Genomic DNA, 22,592 nt, shown 5'->3' on the forward strand with positions numbered 1-22,592 from the left:
ACTGTAAGTACATGGTGCTTTATCATGGTCTAGCTGAATATTCAAGTCTGATTAGCTGCTGTGTGTCCATTCATTCCTGATGTAGGACACCTACTAAGTAGTTTCAGAGGAACTGTCTGTTCACTGTATCAAATTTATTTGCTGAAATAAATTGAATGAAAACAAAATCTAGCTAAATATCTAATAAACATATCTCACAGCAGAGTGTAGTCCTTCAGTGCATCATCCTCTGAAACACTGCACTAAAAACTATCTGTAATAGTGTACCAGGCTCCTGGCCCATACTCGTTAGTTTTTTTTAAATCCGAATTCTCCGAGTTTTTATCAAGTTTAGTCCTTAAATCAGATAAAGTAATTATTGTAGGTGATTTTAATATTGTAATATTAATAATGACAGCCTTAGTAACACATTTATATCATTAATAGACTCAATTGGCTTCTGTCAGAGTGTAAATAAACCAACTCATTGTTTAATCACACTCTTGACCTTGTTTTATCATATGGCATTGATATTGAACATTTAATAGTCTTCCCACATAATCCTTTCCTATCTGACCATTATTTAAGAACTTTTGAATTCATACTATTAGATTATAAGCCATTAGGCAAAACTTCCTACAGCAGATGTCTATCTGACAGTGCTGTAGCTAAATTTAAGGAGATTCCTTCAGTGTTTAATTCAATGCCATGTCTGAATTTAACAGAGTCCTATAACGACTTTAGTCCCTCTGAAATTGATAATCTTGTCGATATTGCTGCAGGCTCACTACGATCAACATTAGACTCTATCGCTCCTATAAAAAGGAAATTATTAAAACATAGGAGACTAGCACCGTGGTACAACCACCAAACCCGCCAGTTAAAGCAAATAGCTAGGAAATCTGAAAGGAAATGGCGCTCTTCCAAATTATCAGAATATCGCTCAAATTGGCAAGATAATCTTAAAACCTATAGAAAGGCCCTCCGTAATGCCAGAGGAGCCTATTACTCAGCACTAATAGAAGAAAATAAGAATAACCCTAGGTTCCTCTTCAGCACTGTAGCCAGGCTGACAGAGAGCCACAGCTCTATTGAGCCACATATCCCCATAAACTTAAGTAGCAATGACTTCATGAGCTTCTTCTATAATAAAATTATTACTATTAGAGAGAAAATTAATCACCAACTGCCATCAACAGGTATTACTGGCTCTCCAAGTTTAGGAATTTTAACAAATGTAAAATCAGATATATATGTTTAGACTGTCTGCTATCAATCTTCATCAGCTAACTTCAATAATTTCTACATCTTAGCCATCAACCTGTCTGTTAGACCCGATCCCAACTAGGCTGCTTAAAGAAGTCGTACCCTTAATTAGCACTTCTTTACTGGATATGATTAATCTTTCTTTATTATCAGGATATGTACCACAGTCCTTTAAAGTAGCTGTAATTAAACCCCTTCTTAAAAAGTCTTGACCCAGGGGTTTTAGCCAACTATAGACAGATTTCTAACCTCCTCTTCCTCTCTAAAATTCTGGAGAAAGTAGTCGCCAAAGAGTTGGCGACATTTTCTACATAGCAATAGTTTATTTGAGGATTTTCAGTCAGGATTTAGAGTTCATCACAGCACAGAGACAGCACTGGTTAAAGTTAATAATGACCTTTTAATTACTTCAGACAATGGACTTGTCTCTGTACTTGTATTATTAGATCTTAGTGCTGCATTTGACACCATTGACCATAATATTCTTTCTTCTTGAGCATCAAATTGGTATTAAAGGAACCGCACTAAGCTGGTTTAAGTCATATTTATCAGATCGTTCGCAGTTTGTACATGTTAACGATGAATCTTTAATAAATACTACAGTTAGTCATGGAGTTCCACAAGGTTCTGTACTTGGACCAATTCTATTCACTTTATATATGCTCCCTTAGGCAATATTATTAGGAATCACTCTATTAGCTTTCACTGTTATTCGTTCTAGACCTGCTCTATTTGAAAAGTGTCCTGAGATAAATTCTGTTATGAATTGGCACTATGAAAAAAAATGAATTGAATTGAATTTGTTAAACTCTCAAATATCTTCATCCACCTCAATAATGCAGCACTGATCAGGCTCAAAGTTGAGTCACATCAGCATTTCTACCAAAATAAGAGTCAACTTAAGGTCAAGGCCTTTAGTTCATAGTTTAATAAAACTTCCTTATAATACAAATTCAACTGATGCGGTTTTGTTCATTCTTTAGTGAATAAAATCTATTTATGAGACAAAATCTGTGACTTGATCAACAACCTACAAAAATAACTGTCTATTGAAACCTCTGACATCTCATGTCACCGTGCATGCAAACTAACAGACATATCAAAGCAGGGTTGTTACGCAGACACCATATTAGTTAGCTATTAAATGTTTTAGCAAAAACTGGGCAGGTAAATGCCACATCTGAGAAATTATACATAGCTGATCACAGAGCAGTCTGATACACTCAAATACACAAAGCCTCACATGGATCTGTTCACTCATCACACAAGTCTTTAAGACAACAGGGTCACAATACTGAAATGACTAATAAATTAGACAAATAAAACAGAAAATAAAAGGAGTGAATCCATGCATTTATGACTTGACAATATTGCAGAGAAATATAGTAAAACATCTGTTATGAAACAAATAATACAGTTTCAATGTTCTTCACCAAAGTCAAAAGAGAATGCTGTATTAACGTAAAGAGAAGAGTCGCTCTGAATACACAGACATCCCACTGGAGTGCTAACTGCAATGAAATGCTTATGAGCAATGAGCAGTCTTTTAATTTGAAACAACTGCAGGAAGTGTTGAGTTTAATTGTCAGTAGCTTGACAGGGCTCCAGTCAGTCCCTCCAGGGGGTTGCAATCGCAACAATTAAGGCAAACTGAACGGTGACTTGTGCACGACCTTGCAATTTTATCATTTATCATTTTACTGTAACATTTCTGCAAAACTGACCAATCTTGTAGTGTTTCCGCAACAAACGTTGAGACACTCTTTGTTTTCAGTTGTGAAGATGCAGGCCATGCATCCCATCTCACATTTACCCTCTAAACAGTGTGGTTTTATTCTCTCTGGAACAACTCCTCTTCAATCTTTAATGAAATATACAAAATCAAAAACAAAGACATTTTTACTTTCTATCCCAATTTCATTGCAAAAAAATGCCTACAAACATTGCAACGTGTATCACAATTGTTTAAGAAAAGCTGCTGTGAAATCAGACATTTAGGATCTATACATAACCCAAAAGAACCCTGGAGGAAATCCTGGAGCGACTGATTAATGGCTCAAATTAAAGGTCAGATTGCTTTTATTAATATTTCATAATTGGGATTACAGGATAAGACGAGGCCACAATTATGCAACTACTGCCCATTTGGGGTAAACTTTGACATTTGGTAAGACACTTTTTGTCAAAAGACTTATGTTATGATCATGAAGGTTTCTACTTCTAATATCAAGGTATGTAGTATATACTCCACATGGGCAGTAAACTTTAGATTGTAGAGTTGTAGGAGCCAGTGTAACTAACCTCACAAGGACGCTGGATTTGAGAGATCACGCGAAACACGATCTTGCCAGCTTTCAAGCTATGAGCTTGTGTCTAACAGTGGTTCTGACCAATCACAGTCCTTTGAGGAAGTACTGGCAGTTACGGCATGAGTTATGGACGCAGTTTAACGCTAGATGTGTGTGACGTGTGGGGCAAAAGCAACAATGGCGGCTGCTAAAAAGGCTAGCATAGATCCTCCAACCAATGTTATATCAGAACTTGAGAGCATTTCATTTGCTGTTAGTTAGCTTGGTAATGTAATAAAGAATAAAGCTGTTCGTGTGTAGTCTCAGTGTTTGTTAGTTTGCCACAAAACTGAGAGGACAGGAGGAAGGACTGACACTGACTGATGTTTGTGTTTGATGTCAGGAATATATTTTATTTTACTGACAGATTTGTTTCCAGTGAGATATTGATTTATAGGGACTTTGCTGTTGTAAAATGTACTGTTGAAACAATATTCAGTTTTATTTAATATATAATTAAAAAATTCTAATCCAGTTCAGGACATATTCTTGCTATTGTCTGAGTATTTGTGTTGTGTTTTTTTTAATAATTTCGAGTCCAGTCTAGTTTTTAGTCAACATTAAAACTATGTTAAGTTAACATCAAAATTTCTTGGTAAAGTTTCAGATAGCTTTGCACATTAACAGCCAGTAGAAATGTCCTTCAGAAAAACCAAGAGAGTACTTTTTACGTTGTTTGTTACGGTCGTATAGAGGCATCAGTATTAAATTGACTGTTTCATTACCTTGGAGTACGTTTAAAGCTGCAGCAGGTTTTTTCTTCTTATATTTGCTGAAACTTTCACAATATCCTGACAGTAGTACATGAGACAGATAATCTGTGAAGAAAATCAGCTTCCTCTGGCTCCTCCTAGTGCTCCTAATGACATTTGCAAGAATCCACCGGGCCTGAACGAAAACAACCAATCAGAGGATATAGTTATTTCAGCAAATATGACAAGAAGGTATTTTTATAAGTTACCTACTGCAGCTTTAAGTTCCTCTTTCCATGAAAAATGTTTTTTTTTTTTGTTTAGAAAAATGATTATATTCATAGCAATTCTAAGGCAGTGAAAAGGTATTGTTTGGTACTGGTACCAAAGCTCATGTGATGTTCTATCATCCGTTATATGGAAAAATGAATAGCTGGATAAAAAACATAGCAGACATTACATTAACTATGGTTGACAAAAATCATAAGAACAGTGGTATGTGTAGTCCAGCAGTGTAACATGAGTCATGGTTTAGTAACTTTTGAACAGAAACAGTGGTTCTATAAAGCAAAGCCTGGTACACACACTCTCACACACTCTCACACACTCTCACACACTCTCACACACTCTCACACACTCTCACACACACACACACACACACACACACACACACACACACAGTAAAGAAGTGGTTAACACAATATCTGTGACAAACAGGAAGCACACTGAAATTCCAAAAACACAAAGTGCACTCACAGTCACACCAGTATATTACAGTAACACAGAGAAGACTGGTACAAGCTTGAAAACAAAATCCTATGATGTGGAGTTTCCTTTTGTGTTTCCAACACGTGAACTGGAGGATCCCATTCAGGCCAACAGTAGAGCAGCAGGTGTGGAAGGCAAATATGATGGCTGCTCTCGCTCTCACTCCACCTGAGAGAGCAAAGGCCTTACAGGTGCCCTCCATCAGGATAAAGAATCCTTTCAATCCTTTTATCTCGTCTGTAACAAGTCATGTAGATGGAGTGTGGTTATTTGTATCACAGGGAACAACACTTCACGATTCTTTTGAGAGAAGAAGTGATTCCATTCCACTTCCTTGAGCAAGTTTGTCTCATTTCTAAATCCAGCTTGTCAATGTTGTACATAGTGGTTTCAGCCAGACCCACAGAATCTTTTTTTTCAGTACAGGTGTTTGGGACTGTTTGTTGTGGGGAGGTCCTCAGTAGTTGTGTACAGGTCTTGAGAGTGTTGTTAGAGAGGAGTTAGAAGGGGGGTCCTCAGGCCTCGGAGCTCAGGGAGGTCCGTGTTGGACTCGGGGGGAGGCGAGCTGCTGCGCTGTGCTCCGTGCGGAAACTGTAATCATACTGACAGAGGGAGAGTCTGACATCAGTACTTTATAATATGATCCCATAGAAAGCATCCCATTCTGCACTGAAACACATCTGTGCTTTACAATAAAGAGCACACTCTGGTGGAAACAGAGTGGAATTACAGGAACATTTCTGCTGGTTGCACAGTAAATGGCAACGACACCACATCTCATCATCTTACTTACGTTACTGGATGTTTTACATTTCATATTAAAAGGTACACATATTGACTGGTAACTATTAATGCCTTATTCTGCATGAGCATATACTACAACTACTACACCATTATTAAGTTTTCCCTTAAAAAACTCCTAATTATTTCTAATTGATAGCAAGTAATTGATAGTCTGTACTCAGTATGGGCCTTATAAGGTGGTAGTAGCACAAATATACTCATTTACTTCAGAAATGCTGTCAATTCTTATGTTACAAAACACAACAATACATGAGTTAATAGTACCCACAACTAACTCAACAGGGTTCCCACTCTTTTTAAGGAATAATTTTTTCTCACATCATGTCATATCATTTACCGGTTGGTTTTCATGCAGCTTATCCCACCAACAGTTGAGTTTCAAACAGAATGCACACACCCAGGGTGATGGGGTAAAATACAATAAAGAATTTCCAGGACAACATAAAATATTTCCAGGATTTTGGGTCATTTTAATCAGTTTCCAGTTGTTTCCATGACTGGAAAACTAGTCTCTAAATTTGTCTGTTTTCCAGTATTTCCAGGAAGCATGTGCTCAAGTCCTTCTAACTCAAGTCTGAAAACATCAGTGGCTGAAATTTCCGGAACATAAAGCCCAATGTTTTGTGACCTTTAAGATATGTTGGCAAGACAACTTAAATGGACATTTTTATTGTCACCAAGTGCTCTCTGTATGTATGTATGTATGTATGTATGTATGTATGTATGTATGTATGTATGTATGTATGTATGTATGTATGTATGTATGTGTATGTATGTATGTATGTATGTATGTATGTATGTATGTATGTATGTATGTATGTATGTATGTATGTATGTATGTATGTATGTGTTCTTTGCTTTTCTCGACAATCTGATCGATTTCCTGATTTTTCAAATTTGGTGCAATTTTGACACACTCAGTAATATTAAGCTTGAAATAAAGAGGTTTAGATAATCTGCTAGAGATGCAATGATTAGTCAATTAATCCATTAGTTGGCAACTATTTAATAATTTGCTAACTATTTTAATAATCGGTTTAATTGTTTTGAGAATTTTTTAAGAAAAACTGTCCAAATTCTCAGATTTCAGCTTCTCCAATGTGAATATGTTCTGCTTTCTTTCGTCCTCTATGACAGTAAACTGAATATCTTTGGGTTGTGGACAAAACAAGACATTTGAGGACATTAGCTTGGACTTTTTGGAAACACTGACTTTTTTAAAATCATTTTCTGAACAAAACGCCTCATGGATTACTCCAGAAAATGACGGACAGATTATTCGATAATGAAAGTAATCATTAGTTACAGCCGTATTATCTGGATGAACTGTTGGTCTGTTAACAACCTGTCTGTCTGATTGTCTGACTGTTTGTGTTTTAACACTAGTTCAACTTTGTTTTATAGTTGAGGCCATAATCCCATATCTCAGCTCCAACTTGGTGTGTACTATGCACTGATTAGTGGACGAAGCTTCTGGGTCTGGGAAGTGAAGCCAATGCGGAAGTGTCTTAAACCGGCACTCTAAGAACTGAGTCTAATGGAGAAAATAGCTGACTTCTGACTTGATTTATGAGCTCAGTAAACAGTTTCCTAATGAGTTTCTGGTCTCAGTCTCTAGTTTCAGTCTTCTTCCATACAGCATGATGTTCATTTAGTAAATGATGGTCCCATTTAGAATAAAATGGACAAGAAAGCAGGGTATGCTTTAGGGCGTGGCTACCTTGTGATTGACAGGTCATTCTCAGTGAGTCCGTCCAGCTCAACGTACCAAACTCAGATCAAACTGTCAAACTAGGCAGTGCTGATCAAATATGAATCAAGATTCTGTTACTGTGTCAACAGTTTCTCTCCTAAGTCGTTTCAGAAACATATTTTAGTGTACTGTTTATCTGGAATACTAGATCATGTGTGACCAGGCGACTGCTGTATGGGACCAGGAGTTGAAACTGCGCAGCCAATGAGAGCAGCTCAACTTGCAGTGCGTCACCTCTGATGGCTCAGACAAACTTTCATGGTGACGACCATATTGCCAACCTTGAGACTTCAAAACGGTACTCCACACACCAATGGGTGATGGCATGATAGGTTCACATTACTTGGTTGGTACCATGTTATCATAAGTGACAGAAAAGATAGACAAAGCCATAAAGATAAGAATTAATTTGTAATTAACAGTAATTCTCCTTAAACATTAGCAGAAACTTGATTACATTTGTCTACTAACCTCTTTCTCAATCTCAGCCAGTGACTTGATTGTAATGCCCATCAGATCCACCTGCTGCAGCTGAACATGGAGAGCAGAAACCATTAGTTACTTGTATAGAAGAAGAAGAATATTACTACATATTTCAAATGCGTTGAGCTTTTATATCGATAAAACCTGTGACCAACTATCAGGTCAACCTGTCAATGACTCAACTCAGACTACTTACATCAGACGAGGCACAGGCAAACTTCTCAGAGATCATGAAAGGCACTCCATCCATTGCTGAAAGTTCAAATGGACAGTTCAAATAAATGATACATGCATGTATCTGTCTGTAGAAAAAACATTTATTCACAAAGTTACAAAACACACACTAAAGGGTCTATTAATTCTGCACGCACAACGAGTGGAGCAGAGTGGTAGTTTTTGGGTTGTGTGAGCATCTCCACCTGCCATGTTGGTTCATGTGAGTAGCACAGATTCTAAAAAGGGCTGGCTGAAGTGAATTACAGATCGGAGGGTGTTCTGGTTAAATAAACACACTCTCAGCCAGTCATATCGCCCTGAAACAGCTGAGTGAAGTATGACAATGTAATTTGACAAACGTCTGCAGCCTGGCCAACACAAACTTAATAATATAACTGCAACTTTAGTAATACTAACTTCATTAACACAATCCATTTATAATCTCTGTCAAAATCATATGTAGGATTTTACTGGATTTTAGACTATATTTTTCACACCGACAAAAACACAAAACTTAACCACAACCTTGTGTCCGCCACCATATGCTTAACACCAATTTTCCCCAACTGGAACCTTATCCTAACTCAATAACCTTAACAGCCCTCTGAAGACATGAGCAGTGACCACAAAGACCTCACTTTCCAAAAATGTCCTCACTGTGAAGCTCTAAGACTCTAGTGAGTTCTCACAAAGACAGTAGTGCAGGAGAAACAGAGCAGAAGGGGACCAGCAGTGAGAAACCAAAGCGCTCTGTTGAACCAGGCCTTTAAACAGAATCCTGGTGAGCTCGACTCAGACCGGTCATGCTACAATGGAGATCATTTCCTGAACCTGCTGACCCTTTTTATAATATTATCATTTTATTTTATGAGTTCTGATGAGAAAGACTATAAATATCCAAGTGTCAAAAAGTAGAATAATCTGTGTCAGGAAAAACACGGCTGCACTAGCTGTTGTTGTGAGGCTGCTTTGAGCTAAATGCTGACGCTAACATGCTGATTTCCACAGGTAATAATATACCTGTAATATATCTGTTGGCATGCAAACATTTGCTAATACAGCTGAGGCTGATGGGAACACCATTAGTTTTGCAGGTATTTGGTCACGAAGTGTGGAACAGTTAAATTCTGAAGCCACATTGAAGCCAACAGGAACTTGTAGCATTTAAAGTACAATTTACACACACCAACAACACCATGTGTGGCATGAGTTTGATTGGCACATTTCAAAAAGACATGTCTTTGATTTTGTGGAAAGGGTTAGAGGAAAGTCCCAAAGTGTTGCCGACCTGAGATAGCATACAGATTGGAGTTCTGGTGTTCATAGTCTGGCCTGGTAGTGTTCTTCCCTCTGAAGCTGGCCGGAAGAGTCATAGAAATATGTCTTGGGACAAAAAGAAAGAAATATGATTAGTTCAATGAAGACAAACCACTGAATCTATGCATCCGCTCTCTCTCTGAACCACACACCAATGGACTGCCATATGCTTTAAACAACAAACAACAATGCTGCCGGTGTCAGAGACCAAACTCTTTAAATAAGTTATTAGCAAACATATAAGCAGCCTGGCAAGTAAGGATAGCTATATTTTGTTGTTAAATGATGTGATTGTGTTTCATAGACATCTTAGTGAGTAGGTAACTGACCAGCAGTGGTCTCTGTGAAGCTTGGAACTCTAAATGTTCTCATTTCTAACTATTTGTAGTCAGAAGTAAATAGTACACACAGTGCAGCCTTAATATCAGAAATATAATGTTCAACGGAACAGGATTCTGTGATACAGTCTCACCAGGCACAGACAAACTCTCATTTTAATGTTGTCTGTACTGGCTCCGTGCGGGCTCGTTTCTCGGCTGTGTCTGACGGGGCATGCACGACCAGAAGTGGTTATTTCTGCTTCAAATAATTTTTTTTAAACATGAGGTTGATGCCCAATAACAAGGAACTGAATAGATATATTTATTCACAGTGTGCTGTTGTCTGGACAGAGCCAGCCCTGCTTTGTAATCCCACAGACTCTTGCCTAGCGACAGGCCACTTTTCCCTTCATGCCTGGCCCTACTTTTTCATGTACTATGTTATATTTTGTTTTTGTAGTTTGTAAGGTGTCTGTTCAAAATATGGTGGTTTATGTTGCTAATTTTGTGCTGGTTTATAGTTTTCACCATTAGTGAGAGTACTGGTACATTTCTTGACTCAATGATCTGAGCATTTCATTGTTGTGCTGATGTAACTCTCCCACTCGTGATCGGAGTGCATATTGGCAATCTGAAGTAGCCACAATTATAATGATAGGATAATAAAAAATGATCATCCAACTCTATTGATCGACATCACTAGTATTTCATATCATCGTCCAGGGGAGTGGGAGAGAGCAGGCAGTGTCACTGTCTTATGTTCAGAACACAGGAAGGATTCAACCTTCAACTCTAATGCCCTGATCAAATGCAGGATATTATCACCACTCAAAACAGGTATTCAAAGTGTCAGTGGGCAGTTCCCAGAAAACAATGTATGTTTGCAGTTCAACTTTCCTCCTTTCTTTTTGTCAGCAAGGAAGCAATCAGACAATGCTTTTCTTTGTTTTCCGGCTGAAAGCGTCACCTTTTCCTACTCCACTGTCATTTAAAGATAGATCTGTTTCCCTTCCCCTAACGTAAGGATGTTCAAGGACAGTGGACATCCTCTTTCCTTGATTCAGGACTAAGCAAAGAGTGTTAGCCATGTGAGTAAATGCAGGATACATGAGAGCTAGTTGGATAAGTGAGGGTAAATCAGACACACAGACATACTTGGGCATAGGAGCTGCTGGGACAGGGGCTGAGCTGGAAGAGGAGTTCACATTCTGGATGTTGTTGGTGGTCGGAGTGTGTGTGGAGTCCTGGGCCCGAGGTACGTTCCCCATGCGATACCAGATTCCCATGTTGTTGAGTTCTCTGTGAAACAGGTTCATAAGCATTGATAAGCAGAAAGAGATGCCAATTTCAGCCATCTAACCAAAAACCCATTGATTTTGACACAAGGGAACCACACTTGCTAAAATGCTAAGTCAGTTCCGGCTTATTCCTGCCATTGTCTGAGTAACGATGCTTAGATCGGACAACTATTTGTCAAGTCTACCACCAAAACTAACGTCCTGTCATGTGATCCACACGCACTGCTCACCCTATAAAGGTGTACTGGGGGGGAGCCTGCTTGGAGCGTCCCAGGATGCGAATGTCACAGATGGCTGCCTCTGTGGAGTCCCGCGGAATAAACTTGATGCAGAGTCGCCTTTTTCTGAAGGCCTGCTCCTCTGTGGGACACACAGACAGACAGACTGGGAGTCACTCCACTGCATACATTACAGAGAGGATTTACACAGCTGTTCAACATTTTTAAAGATGGAAAGATTTCATTTGAATTTAGGACACGGTGATGCTATCTGTGCCTTGCTACTTGACTTGATAACTTACGTGTGTCAACAGTCTCCTGGATGGGAATGAAACCCACAGGCAGAGTGTCCTTTATATCAATCAGCTTCATGTCCACAAGAACATTGCCTAAATGGCTCTGTGGAGAAAGGGATGGCGGACAGGGGAGAGGGGGGTGAATATTGGGAGTCAAAATATACCATCGGTGGGAAAAAAACATGCTATAAATGCTATATGATTACACAAGATTGCAACATGCATTGAGTTAACTTACATTTTCTTTAGAGAAGACCCTGGTGAAGCACAGGTAACGGGTCACCTTGGATTTGAAAAGGCCGTCTTTCCACAGGTCAGCATCCAGGCCATCTGTTGTTGTAGAGACCTAGACACAGATAAGTCATCAAACTGAGACCACAATTACAATATCTGGGTGTTTCTGGCCCTTTTTGTCAACTTAACATCTGACTTTAACAGGCTCTCAATGCCTGACACCTGACAACAGTAACATAACAGAAATAATGGTGCTATATATTAATAATTAAAAGACATTCACTGCAGCTGTAAAGATTATAGGGAAAGTGATTCTGGTGTCAGTACAGTTCTCCTTTAGCAGTGAACCAAGCAGCAGCTGCTGCTTTCAGTTTCAGTCAAATCCTCAGGTTACAGCATGCACATACTGAAATCCTCTTACAAGATACCCAGAGCAACTCCCTCTTATCTTCTCTTGTCTTTCTTTGAAACTGTCACAACTTTACCCACACAACCAGCTGTGACAACAATTCTGTACAAAATTATAAATTAATTAATTAATATGTGTATGTACAGGTTAGAGAACGGGCTGTGAAGTGTGTCTAAGAAACTACCGTGGTTGCGAAAAACAATGTACAATGTTCCAACCAGACTCTCAGATCCCACTGACCAAAAGTTAAATGAGAATACAAGAAATCAGCAGTCAAAAATCATCAAAATCTGTGTAACAGTAACAGGTTTTCGTTTCAGTGTCACAGTGATGCATCTAACATGCTGGAAGTAACAGGCATGTTGCTTTTTCAATGCTATTCTTAAAACCTCCGCATAGAAACAGAGGTTTGGCGTAGGGTTAGCACTATTGAACATCAGCTGAACATACTATGGACTGATTGATCAGGTAATTGGGGGAAAATCATGTAGTACTGAAGGGACACTGACTAAATTGACGTTTCAATGATTAAATTATTCTTCTTTTACGACAAAAACTATTTCAAATGCAAATAATACATTTGGTACTGTAAAACATCAATCTAACAAGTGACCCTACATTTTTTGAGTGGCAATGCACATCAAAATGTCAAATTTTTGTTATCAATTAGAATGATTTTGGCTGTATAAAATATAAGTTGATCATTTAATAATATTGGTACATTGGTTCAGCTGTCTATCTGTCCTGAGACTTTTCAATTCAATTCAATTCAATTTGTAAAGCGCCAATTCATAACAGAAATTATCTCAGGACACTTTTCAAATAGAGCAGGTCTAGACTGAACTCTTTAAAACATTATTTACAGAGACCCAACAGTACCACCATGAGCAAGACCTTGGCGACAAGGGCAAGGAAAAACTGCCTGTTAAAAGGCAGAAACCTAGGACAGACCCTTCGGCTCTAGGTGGGTGGTTGTCTGTCTCGACCAGTTGGGATATGAGAGAGAGAGAGAGAGAGAGAGAGAGAGAGAGAGAGAGACAGACAGACAGACGCACAGCAACAACAGTAGCAACAACTACACTAATAGTAGTGACTGATGATGATGAACATGAAGAAGATGATGACAACAACAACATCAACGATGGGCGACAATGAGCAGTGATTATAGTAATAATAGTAACTGTAGTAATAATAATAATAGTAATATTAATAACAATAATATCAGTAATATTAGCAATGGCAGTCAAGCAGGACCATGGCAGGAGGATCCATGAGAACCTGCGAGACGAGAAAGCACAAGAACTCCGGGGAAGAAGTGAAGTTAGTAACATGCATTAATGGAACATGAATGAGTGCAGAAAGAGAGAGAGAGGAAGAGAGGAGCTCAGTGCATCATGGGAAATCCCCTGATAGTCTAGGCCTATAGCAGCATGACTAAGGGATGGTTCAGGACTCACCTGATCCAGCCCTAACTATAAGCTTTATCAAAGAGGAACGTCTTAAGCCTACTCTTGAATGTGGAGAGGGTGTCTGACTTACCACATCATATCCAGTGGGTGCCCTGTTTCTGGAGGCTACCACTCCGACTCCAGTGATTGGGTCCATGGGCATCTCTGGCAAAGCTTCAGACAGCTCCCGAACCTCAGGCATGTTTGTAGAGTCCTGCAACAAAAAGCACCATAACAGATGAACCTCCTGGAAAGTGGGGTGAGGAAGTGGGAGAGGGACGCGATTTGCAAGATTACCAGGTCAGTTTACCTGAAACGAGGCGATATAAAACCTGCATTTCCCTCTGCTGCACATACTGCTCTGTTGTTATGTCGTTACAATAATGTTAGTTATTTTATGTAAATGTGTTATATGGTATACGAGTTTCAATTGGCTCATCTTGCATGTGACCTATGCTACACTTCTACCGTGGCAGAGATTTGCAAATGTGTGTGGTGATTTGCGTGGGTGAGGAGAGTTATTATTATTTATTTTGATTTTATGTGCCAATTTTGATTAACGCTAAAAGAGCTTGTTACATGTACTGAAGCTCTTGGAGTTATCACCAATATACCGACAATAGCCGGTTATTGGGTGAGTGAAATCCTTGTCTTAATGTTTTAATAAACAGACGAGAAACATTAAATTCACTGAGCTGTGGTTGCAGTTCATCTCAACTTAACTAAAACAAATCAATCTCAACTTTCTCACAGTATCGTGCCAGCCCCTGTGTAACCGGTGAGCATTCCCTTTGCATTACATCACATTAATAAACTTCATGACCGCACCCCACAAACTAAAACAACATACCTCAACACCCACACAGACATAGAAACGTTGATACTATGTCGTTCCAGCTTCTCAATTCTGTGAGGATTTTGTTGACTTTCTTTGTCTCAACTGAAACAACTAAGTGTGTATAGGTTCTGGAGGGTTCAAACACTTTAGCCTCTGTCTGATTCAGGGAAGACCTTGCAAATGTGACTCACTGACTGCATATTAATAAGACGGGATTTAAACAAAGCAGGAAACCCTCTAGAAGCTGCCTGTACAACAGTGGCCTCCTGCATAGCATCTCCTTGACTACCACAGTCTTCTGTTCTGAGCCGTGCCACAAAGAGGGGACATAAAACTCAGTAGAAAAGGCCAACTGACTCAATATTGGTGTCTGTCTAAGAATAAGACTGACCCCAGGAGGCTGCAGACCAATGATCTGATAGTACGTCTATATCCAGACAACTCACAGAGCCATCTAGGCCTACAGCTCAATGTGGATTCACATGCACATCAGTGGCCTATTCCCATTCATTACCGAAAGTAATACGAAAGTGGGGTAAGTGATTCTAGGTAATGTGATTTTTGTCTAACACACATTTGGTCAAATTCTGTAAATGTCTCCTCACGGTCTGCTAGCTTTCAACTCTGTGTGCAGAATAAACATCTAATGTTTGTGCACAGCCCTGTCTCTGTAAATGGGAAACAGAGTGGATCGTATTTAGCCACACAACACCAACTTATTCCAGCCAGGATTTGTGCGTCAGGTAACATTAAATGACCATGATTAGTTCCATTACTTGCTGTGTTTATATTCACTATATCATTGTATTGTATTGTGTTTCATTTCTCAGGTTAAAGAATTTCTTTCCAGTCTGTTTACACTTGGTATTAGAATGCATCTTGGGTGATCCGATCACAAGTGGACAGCTTTAAGAATGTCAGCTTACATTAGAATGCGTCCCGGCTCTGTATGCCAACAAACCCTTTTATTGGGCAATACCCTACTAAAAATGTTGTCAGTCAATGTCCATTATTACTGTCCTTTGTTTTCAGCGACACCCTAGCCCGCCGCTTTCCCTACGCTGTCAGCAGCCCTAGAGCAAAGACACTGAAAAAAAAACTGAACTTTATAAGCAGGACACAGTTTTGCTTTTTCCATTGTGTGGAAGATGATGAAAAAGGACATTAATGCCAGAGAAAGCAAATGTGCCCCTCCTGCCGCTGGGCTGCTGAGAGGCTGTCAGTCCAACAGTCACTCACAGTGGACGGCAGTAGAGGAGGTCGGACCGCCAGCTAGCCAACACGCTGGGAAATAACTAAGTAAGAAATAACTTAATATGTAACGTGTCCTGAATTTACAAGAAGGCCCGAATAGTTTACAATCTGTTGTAGTGGGAGTTTCACAAAGCTTATAAAGTTTCCCCTCACCCATTAACTCACAAAATGCCATTTCTTAACGGAGTCTGGGGATACTGCAGTGACTAGTTCACTGGTCCAATCAGTTAAAACAGACAAGTTCACCAACATCTGCTGCTGATGTCGGCAGGTAAAAGAGCCCAAGCACGTAATCTGCATTACAGTGAACTAAATAGAGTGTTTCTGTGGACTTACAGGATGTCAGTTGAGTGGGCAGTCCTTCAATGTGGCCCCGGGCGCATCAGTGGTTATATTCTTCATAACAGTGGCTAATTACCCATTATACATTAAAACACACACTTGTTCAAGCGCATTTTTTTCAATTTGATTATATAATGGGATTTGGTGACAGCCCTTGTAGTTTCACACTCAAACACTGTTTATGGCAGGTGCTGGATCAATAGAAGACATGAAAAAGGGTTACGTGGGGATCTATTAATAATTTGTACTTAAGGAGCTACAGTGTGTGGACCCTTTTAATTTAATATCAGACATTTCTGAAAAATGCCAATCATGCTTTCTAAACCCAAAAGGGACATCTTAAAAATCCACAAAATATTCATTTTACGCTCACATGTGACAAAGAAAAGCAGTACATCCTCACAACAGAGAAGCAGACTTGAATCTCTCAGGGAGCTCTTGCACCCATCAAAGTCTTATGTTCAGGATATAGATATTCAATATTTGGCTAAAAATATACCAAACGTTTCCCGGCTAAGCGATAAGGTGTGCCAGTCCTATAAAAAGAAATGGATGTACTGTATACCCACTCACAGTGTGAGAGGAAGTGCTGCATGTGGTAAAGATGGCAGACCGTGCAGTGTTGTGTTACAGGAATATATCTATGTCATGATATTATTGGTTGAAATATGTTGATTCACACTTATGTAAGCACACCTTCCATTCTGTTTTACAAGAACAATGACTGGATTTTGATAGAAGAATACAAATAAATTGATTTGTTTGGCATACATTGTTAAACAGGTACCGGTGATTTAAAATGCTATTTTCCATTTCATCAGTTTTTGGTCATTTACAAGGTATTGAAACTGAAACTGTGCCTATTTTTGTCTTTGGGTTGCCTTAGTTATATATAAAAATACTTATATGGCACATTATTAATATGTTTGCCTTGCCTAGTGAAAGCAGAGAATATGAGTGTACATTTCTGATTGGTAAGCTAACGCACAAATGTTAGATTCACAGAAGAACAAACTCAATCTAAAATCTGTTTGTTTAAAGCCCTTTTCCTTAGTAGCAGTCAAATACACTGGTATGGGAATTTAAAACACTACTTTTACAACGGGTATAAGCTACTACTATGATTACTGTCACTTGAATACAAAGAGCAGCATGAACCAGGTCTAAAACAATGTACTGAATAAAAGCATTGCTTTGTGTATTAACCAGCTAAATGCTGAATTCCCCACAACACCCTGATCATTTAGGTGAATGTCACATCATTTAGTATCAGGTAAGTATCTCTGTTGTAAACCAAAGCATCAATAACTCCCACTATTTAAACTGAATGTGGCTTGTTCATCCAGGGTAACTTCCATTGGCTCCGTGGGAAGAGCTAACGTTAACCGTGTAGATAATGAATCCAACTAGCTACTCATCCCTATTCAAGTCTAAATAAAATCTCACTAAACGACAACGAGCTTGCGTTTGTCACTAACGTTAGTGATCTTATTACACACGGCTCTAACGTAAAGTGCAAGCTAGCGGGGATAGCTTGGCTAGCTAGCTATGCGACACGGCTAACAAGCTAGCCTGCTACAACCAACCGAACACCAGCTGCGACAAACGGACAACGCTGTCAGACGTTAGCGGTGGCTAGAGTGTTCTACCTTAGATATTCACCGGGAGATTTAAGAGCTTACCGTACACATTAAATTCATTATAGCATCCCAGCACCTGAGACAAAAGTCGCTGGAAGACACCGAATGTGCAGTAGCTGCTAATGTTAGCCAACTAGCTGGGCAGCGCAGTCCACTCACCCAGCGGGATTAACAGTCGGATCCGATCGGTCGTCGTGTGTTTTCCTCCGTGTTTTCCTCCGTGTTTTCCTCACTCACACCTTTTCACAGCTCTGGGGAGACTCGCATCTTTCCGAAATTGCTCTAAACAATCCCAAACATCAGCTGCTTTGTGTGTATTTGCATGGTGGTTGTGCTGCTAGCAGTTTGAGGAGGATGCCGTCTGTGGAGCTGTTGGTGGGGACTGAACGGGGGAGTAGTGAACCAACTGGAGGAGCCGTCCCCCCCGTCCCCGTCCCCGTCCCCCCCACTCCCCCACTCCCCCCCTGTGCCTACCCGTTGCATATACATGTAAACACTAATACTGCAATAATGCAGGGTTTTGTGTGTTTGAACCCTTCCTCTTAAATCATTGATAAAACTTGGCAGTCAGTGGAGTACGACGAGTGTTAGGGCCAGAGAATTTTTTTGGGGGGGAATTACGGGAATAAAGTCCAAACATTACGAGAATAAAGTCCTAACATTACGAGAATAAAGTCCAAACATTACGAGAATAAAGTCCTAACAGTACGAGAATAAAGTCCTAACAGTACGAGAATAAAGTCCAAACATTACGAGAATAAAGTCCTAACATTACAAGAATAAAGTCCTAACATTACGAGAATAAAGTCCTAACAGTACGAGAATAAAGTCCTAACATTAAATAAAGTCCTAACATTACGAGAATAAAGTCCTAACATTACGAGAATAAAGTCCTAACAGTACGAGAATAAAGTCCTAACATTAAATAAAGTCCTAACATTACGAGAATAAAGTCCTAACATTACAAGAATAAAGTCCTAACATTAAATAAAGTCCTAACAGTACGAGAATAAAGTCTTAACATTACGAGAATAAAGTCCTAACATTAAATAAAGTCCTAACAGTACGAGAATAAAGTCCTAACATTAAATAAAGTCCTAACATTACGAGAATAAAGTCCTAACATTACGAGAATAAAGTCCTAACAGTACGAGAATAAAGTCCTAACATTACAAGAATAAAGTCCTAACATTAAATAAAGTCCTAACAGTACGAGAATAAAGTCCTAACATTAAATAAAGTCCTAACAGTACGAGAATAAAGTCCTAACATTACAAGAATAAAGTCCTAACATTAAATAAAGTCCTAACAGAACGAGAATAAAGTCCTAACATTACGAGAATAAAGTCCTAACAGTACGAGAATAAAGTCCTAACAGTACGAGAATAAAGTCCTAACATTACGAGAATAAAGTCCTAACAGTACGAGAATAAAGTCCTAACATTACAAGAATAAAGTCCTAACATTAAATAAAGTCCTAACAGTACGAGAATAAAGTCCTAACAGTACGAGAATAAAGTCCTAACATTACAAGAATAAAGTCCTAACATTAAATAAAGTCCTAACAGTACGAGAATAAAGTCCTAACAGTACGAGAATAAAGTCCTAACATTAAATAAAGTCCTAACAGAACGAGAATAAAGTCCTAACAGTACGAGAATAAAGTCCTAACAGTACGAGAATAAAGTCCTAACATTAAATAAAGTCCTAACAGAACGAGAATAAAGTCCTAACAGTACGAGAATAAAGTCCTAACATTACGAGAATAAAGTCCTAACATTACGAGAATAAAGTCCTAACATTAAATAAAGTCCTAACAGAACGAGAATAAAGTCCTAACAGTACGAGAATAAAGTCCTAACAGAACGAGAATAAAGTCCTAACAGTACGAGAATAAAGTCCTAACATTACGAGAATAAAGTCCTAACAGTACGAGAATAAAGTCCTAACATTACAAGAATAAAGTCCTAACATTAAATAAAGTCCTAACAGTACGAGAATAAAGTCCTAACAGTACGAGAATAAAGTCCTAACATTAAATAAAGTCCTAACAGTACGAGAATAAAGTCCTAACATTAAATAAAGTCCTAACAGAACGAGAATAAAGTCCTAACAGTACGAGAATAAAGTCCTAACATTACGAGAATAAAGTCCTAACAGTACGAGAATAAAGTCCTAACAGTACGAGAATAAAGTCCTAACATTACGAGAATAAAGTCCTAACAGTACGAGAATAAAGTCCTAACATTACAAGAATAAAGTCCTAACATTAAATAAAGTCCTAACAGTACGAGAATAAAGTCCTAACATTACGAGAATAAAGTCCTAACAGTACGAGAATAAAGTCCTAACATTAAATAAAGTCCTAACAGTACGAGAATAAAGTCCTAACAGTACGAGAATAAAGTCCTAACATTAAATAAAGTCCTAACAGTACGAGAATAAAGTCCTAACAGTACGAGAATAAAGTCCTAACATTAAATAAAGTCCTAACAGTACGAGAATAAAGTCCTAACAGTACGAGAATAAAGTCCTAACATTAAATAAAGTCCTAACAGTACAAGAATAAAGTAGTAAGTTCCCCCTGCGTTAAAATGAGGAATGTTGAGCATCTTGTGAAGTTATACTTTGGATTCGGTTACACAAATAAGGAAATAGTCTACTTAATCTTTTGGCTCATGAGCATCAAATTATTATCAGCATCAGGACTTTGAAACGATTGTGCAAACGACTGTGTCTATTTCGAAGAAGGAACCACACGGAAATTGCTTCTTTTGTACATTATTCTCATATTATTATGATTTTATTCTCGTAATATTATGACTCTTTTGCTCGTAATATTACGACTTTATTCTCTTATTATTACGACTTTATTCTGGTAATATTATGACTTTATTCTTGTAATGTTACGACTTTATTATCGTAATTTCCAAAATTGTATTTATTTATTTATTTATTTTTCCTCTTAGTATGGCCCTAATACTCCGTCATAGTGCAGGGCCAATCTCTTACATCCATTTCCCCAAAAAGTTAGAATCTGGTTTATTAATAGGTTTTCATACAGGAGGACAAGCCTTGGTATGTATGTATGTGTTAGTGCATAACAATAAAGACAGGAAAAGTAGTACAATTCAACAAGCATCAATAGAAAACATACTCTGGTTTGTTCTGTGTCTTAGAAGTGTTTCTTCTAATCTAAGGATTCAGCTATTATTACTATTTATTCTTAATCCATTACACTGCTGTCATATAATGTAGCATACATATATTTATATCTTCTATATATTTAACTTGTCAGACCCATTTTAACTTTCTTATCATTTCTATTTCTATTTCTTCTTTAATGTCTGTGAGCACTTTGACTAACTGTAACGAAACAAATGAACATATAACAAAATAACATATGAAAAATGCTATTAAGACAACAAAATACAATATGACCATTAATTTAGATGAAAGCTGTTTGTGCAGGAATGTGCAAAATACTGTCCAGGGAATGTGCAAAAGAAAGCAGTATCAAGAATATTTACAATATAACTTTAGTAGAGCAGTGATTCCCAACCTTTTTCCTATCTATTTTCTATCATTGACTAAACTGCCAACCCCTGACTAAATAACATATTTTATGGATATTTTGGATGCATTTTGAGCAGATTATGTCCTGTGAATATTGATCAGAGATGAGATTTCCTGATATTTTTTATTGTGAAGCATACGCACATCAACAATACACGTTATACAATACAAGATATCATGCCTCTTTTTGGATGTCAGCAATAAAAAACAAACATTGTACTTACAAACAAATAAACCAACCAACATTTACAACACCATGTAAGTGCACAGACCAGGTAGTTTAACTAATGTAATGTACCCCCCACCCAAAATAAATAAAACAAAACGCTTGTTCCGTTAGCTCTTTGGTTGTTATAACAGCATACTTGGAAGATGACATATAGGCCTACTGTATATATTTTAAAATTTTCTTACACCTCTTAAAGTCAAGAAGGCCGTGCAACCCCCCTGATTTTTGGTGACCCCTAGTGGGGGGGGCAAACCCCCAAGTTGGGAACCATTGGTGCAGAGGATGGTGTGGGGTGGGTCCCAGGCCTTGTTGATGAAGGCTGCAGATGGGAAGAAACTGTCCTTGTGGCATGATCACTGTATCACTGTTATTGTTATACATTGAATATAATATGAAATATCCATAAAATATGTCACTTAATCAGTTTACTCAGTGATAGAAAAGGGATCCTGTCAGGAAAAAGGTTGGGAACATTACATTAGATCAACAACTAATATCATTATGAAATCCCTAAGATGTTTCCTTATTAAGACAGTTTTCACATATTGGCACATATATTAGCGTTCCTTGTGCCAAATTGTGTCAGAATTTGTGGAGTTTTTATGTGGGACAGCCAGTAGTGTTTCCAGAGGCGGGGGGGAGACTAAGAAGGCACTGGCTACCTCTGAAATCTGCCACCCCAAGTGCCAACCCATTATCCTTGCCTCTTGTAAATGGGCTCTGTCTCCCCTTTGCAGACATGCCCACTTTACGCTAACCTATGCAGTTTTTGTATAAAAAACATACTTTTTTTGCATTATATTTCTGCATACTGAGGCCCATAAACAAATTGGGAAAGACTAGAAAGCTGAGACACACACTTGA

General features: G+C 38.4%; 1 protein-coding gene across 2 annotated transcripts; it reads right to left on the minus strand.

The window, feature by feature from the left end:
• Positions 1 to 2,158: 2,158 nt before the first annotated feature.
• Positions 2,159 to 18,329, minus strand: mvb12ba (multivesicular body subunit 12Ba). Of its 2 annotated transcripts, none has more exons than XM_051412373.1 (10): positions 18,083 to 18,329; positions 13,941 to 14,063; positions 11,997 to 12,104; positions 11,765 to 11,861; positions 11,475 to 11,604; positions 11,102 to 11,245; positions 9,598 to 9,692; positions 8,290 to 8,345; positions 8,082 to 8,141; positions 2,159 to 5,655 (listed from the first exon to the last, which is right to left on the minus strand). In XM_051412373.1, the coding sequence occupies exons 2-10, from the start codon at positions 14,049 to 14,051 to the stop codon at positions 5,569 to 5,571; spliced, it is 888 nt and encodes a 295-aa protein (XP_051268333.1). In that variant the 5' UTR covers positions 14,052 to 14,063; positions 18,083 to 18,329; the 3' UTR covers positions 2,159 to 5,568. The 2 variants fall into 2 exon arrangements, with proteins under 2 accessions (XP_051268333.1, XP_051268332.1); XM_051412372.1 differs by lacking the exon at positions 18,083 to 18,329 and adding an exon at positions 17,966 to 18,055.
• Positions 18,330 to 22,592: the final 4,263 nt, after the last annotated feature.

Source organism: Dicentrarchus labrax, unplaced genomic scaffold (assembly GCF_905237075.1).
Source record: "Dicentrarchus labrax unplaced genomic scaffold, dlabrax2021, whole genome shotgun sequence".
Classification (NCBI taxonomy): Eukaryota; Metazoa; Chordata; class Actinopteri; family Moronidae; genus Dicentrarchus; species Dicentrarchus labrax.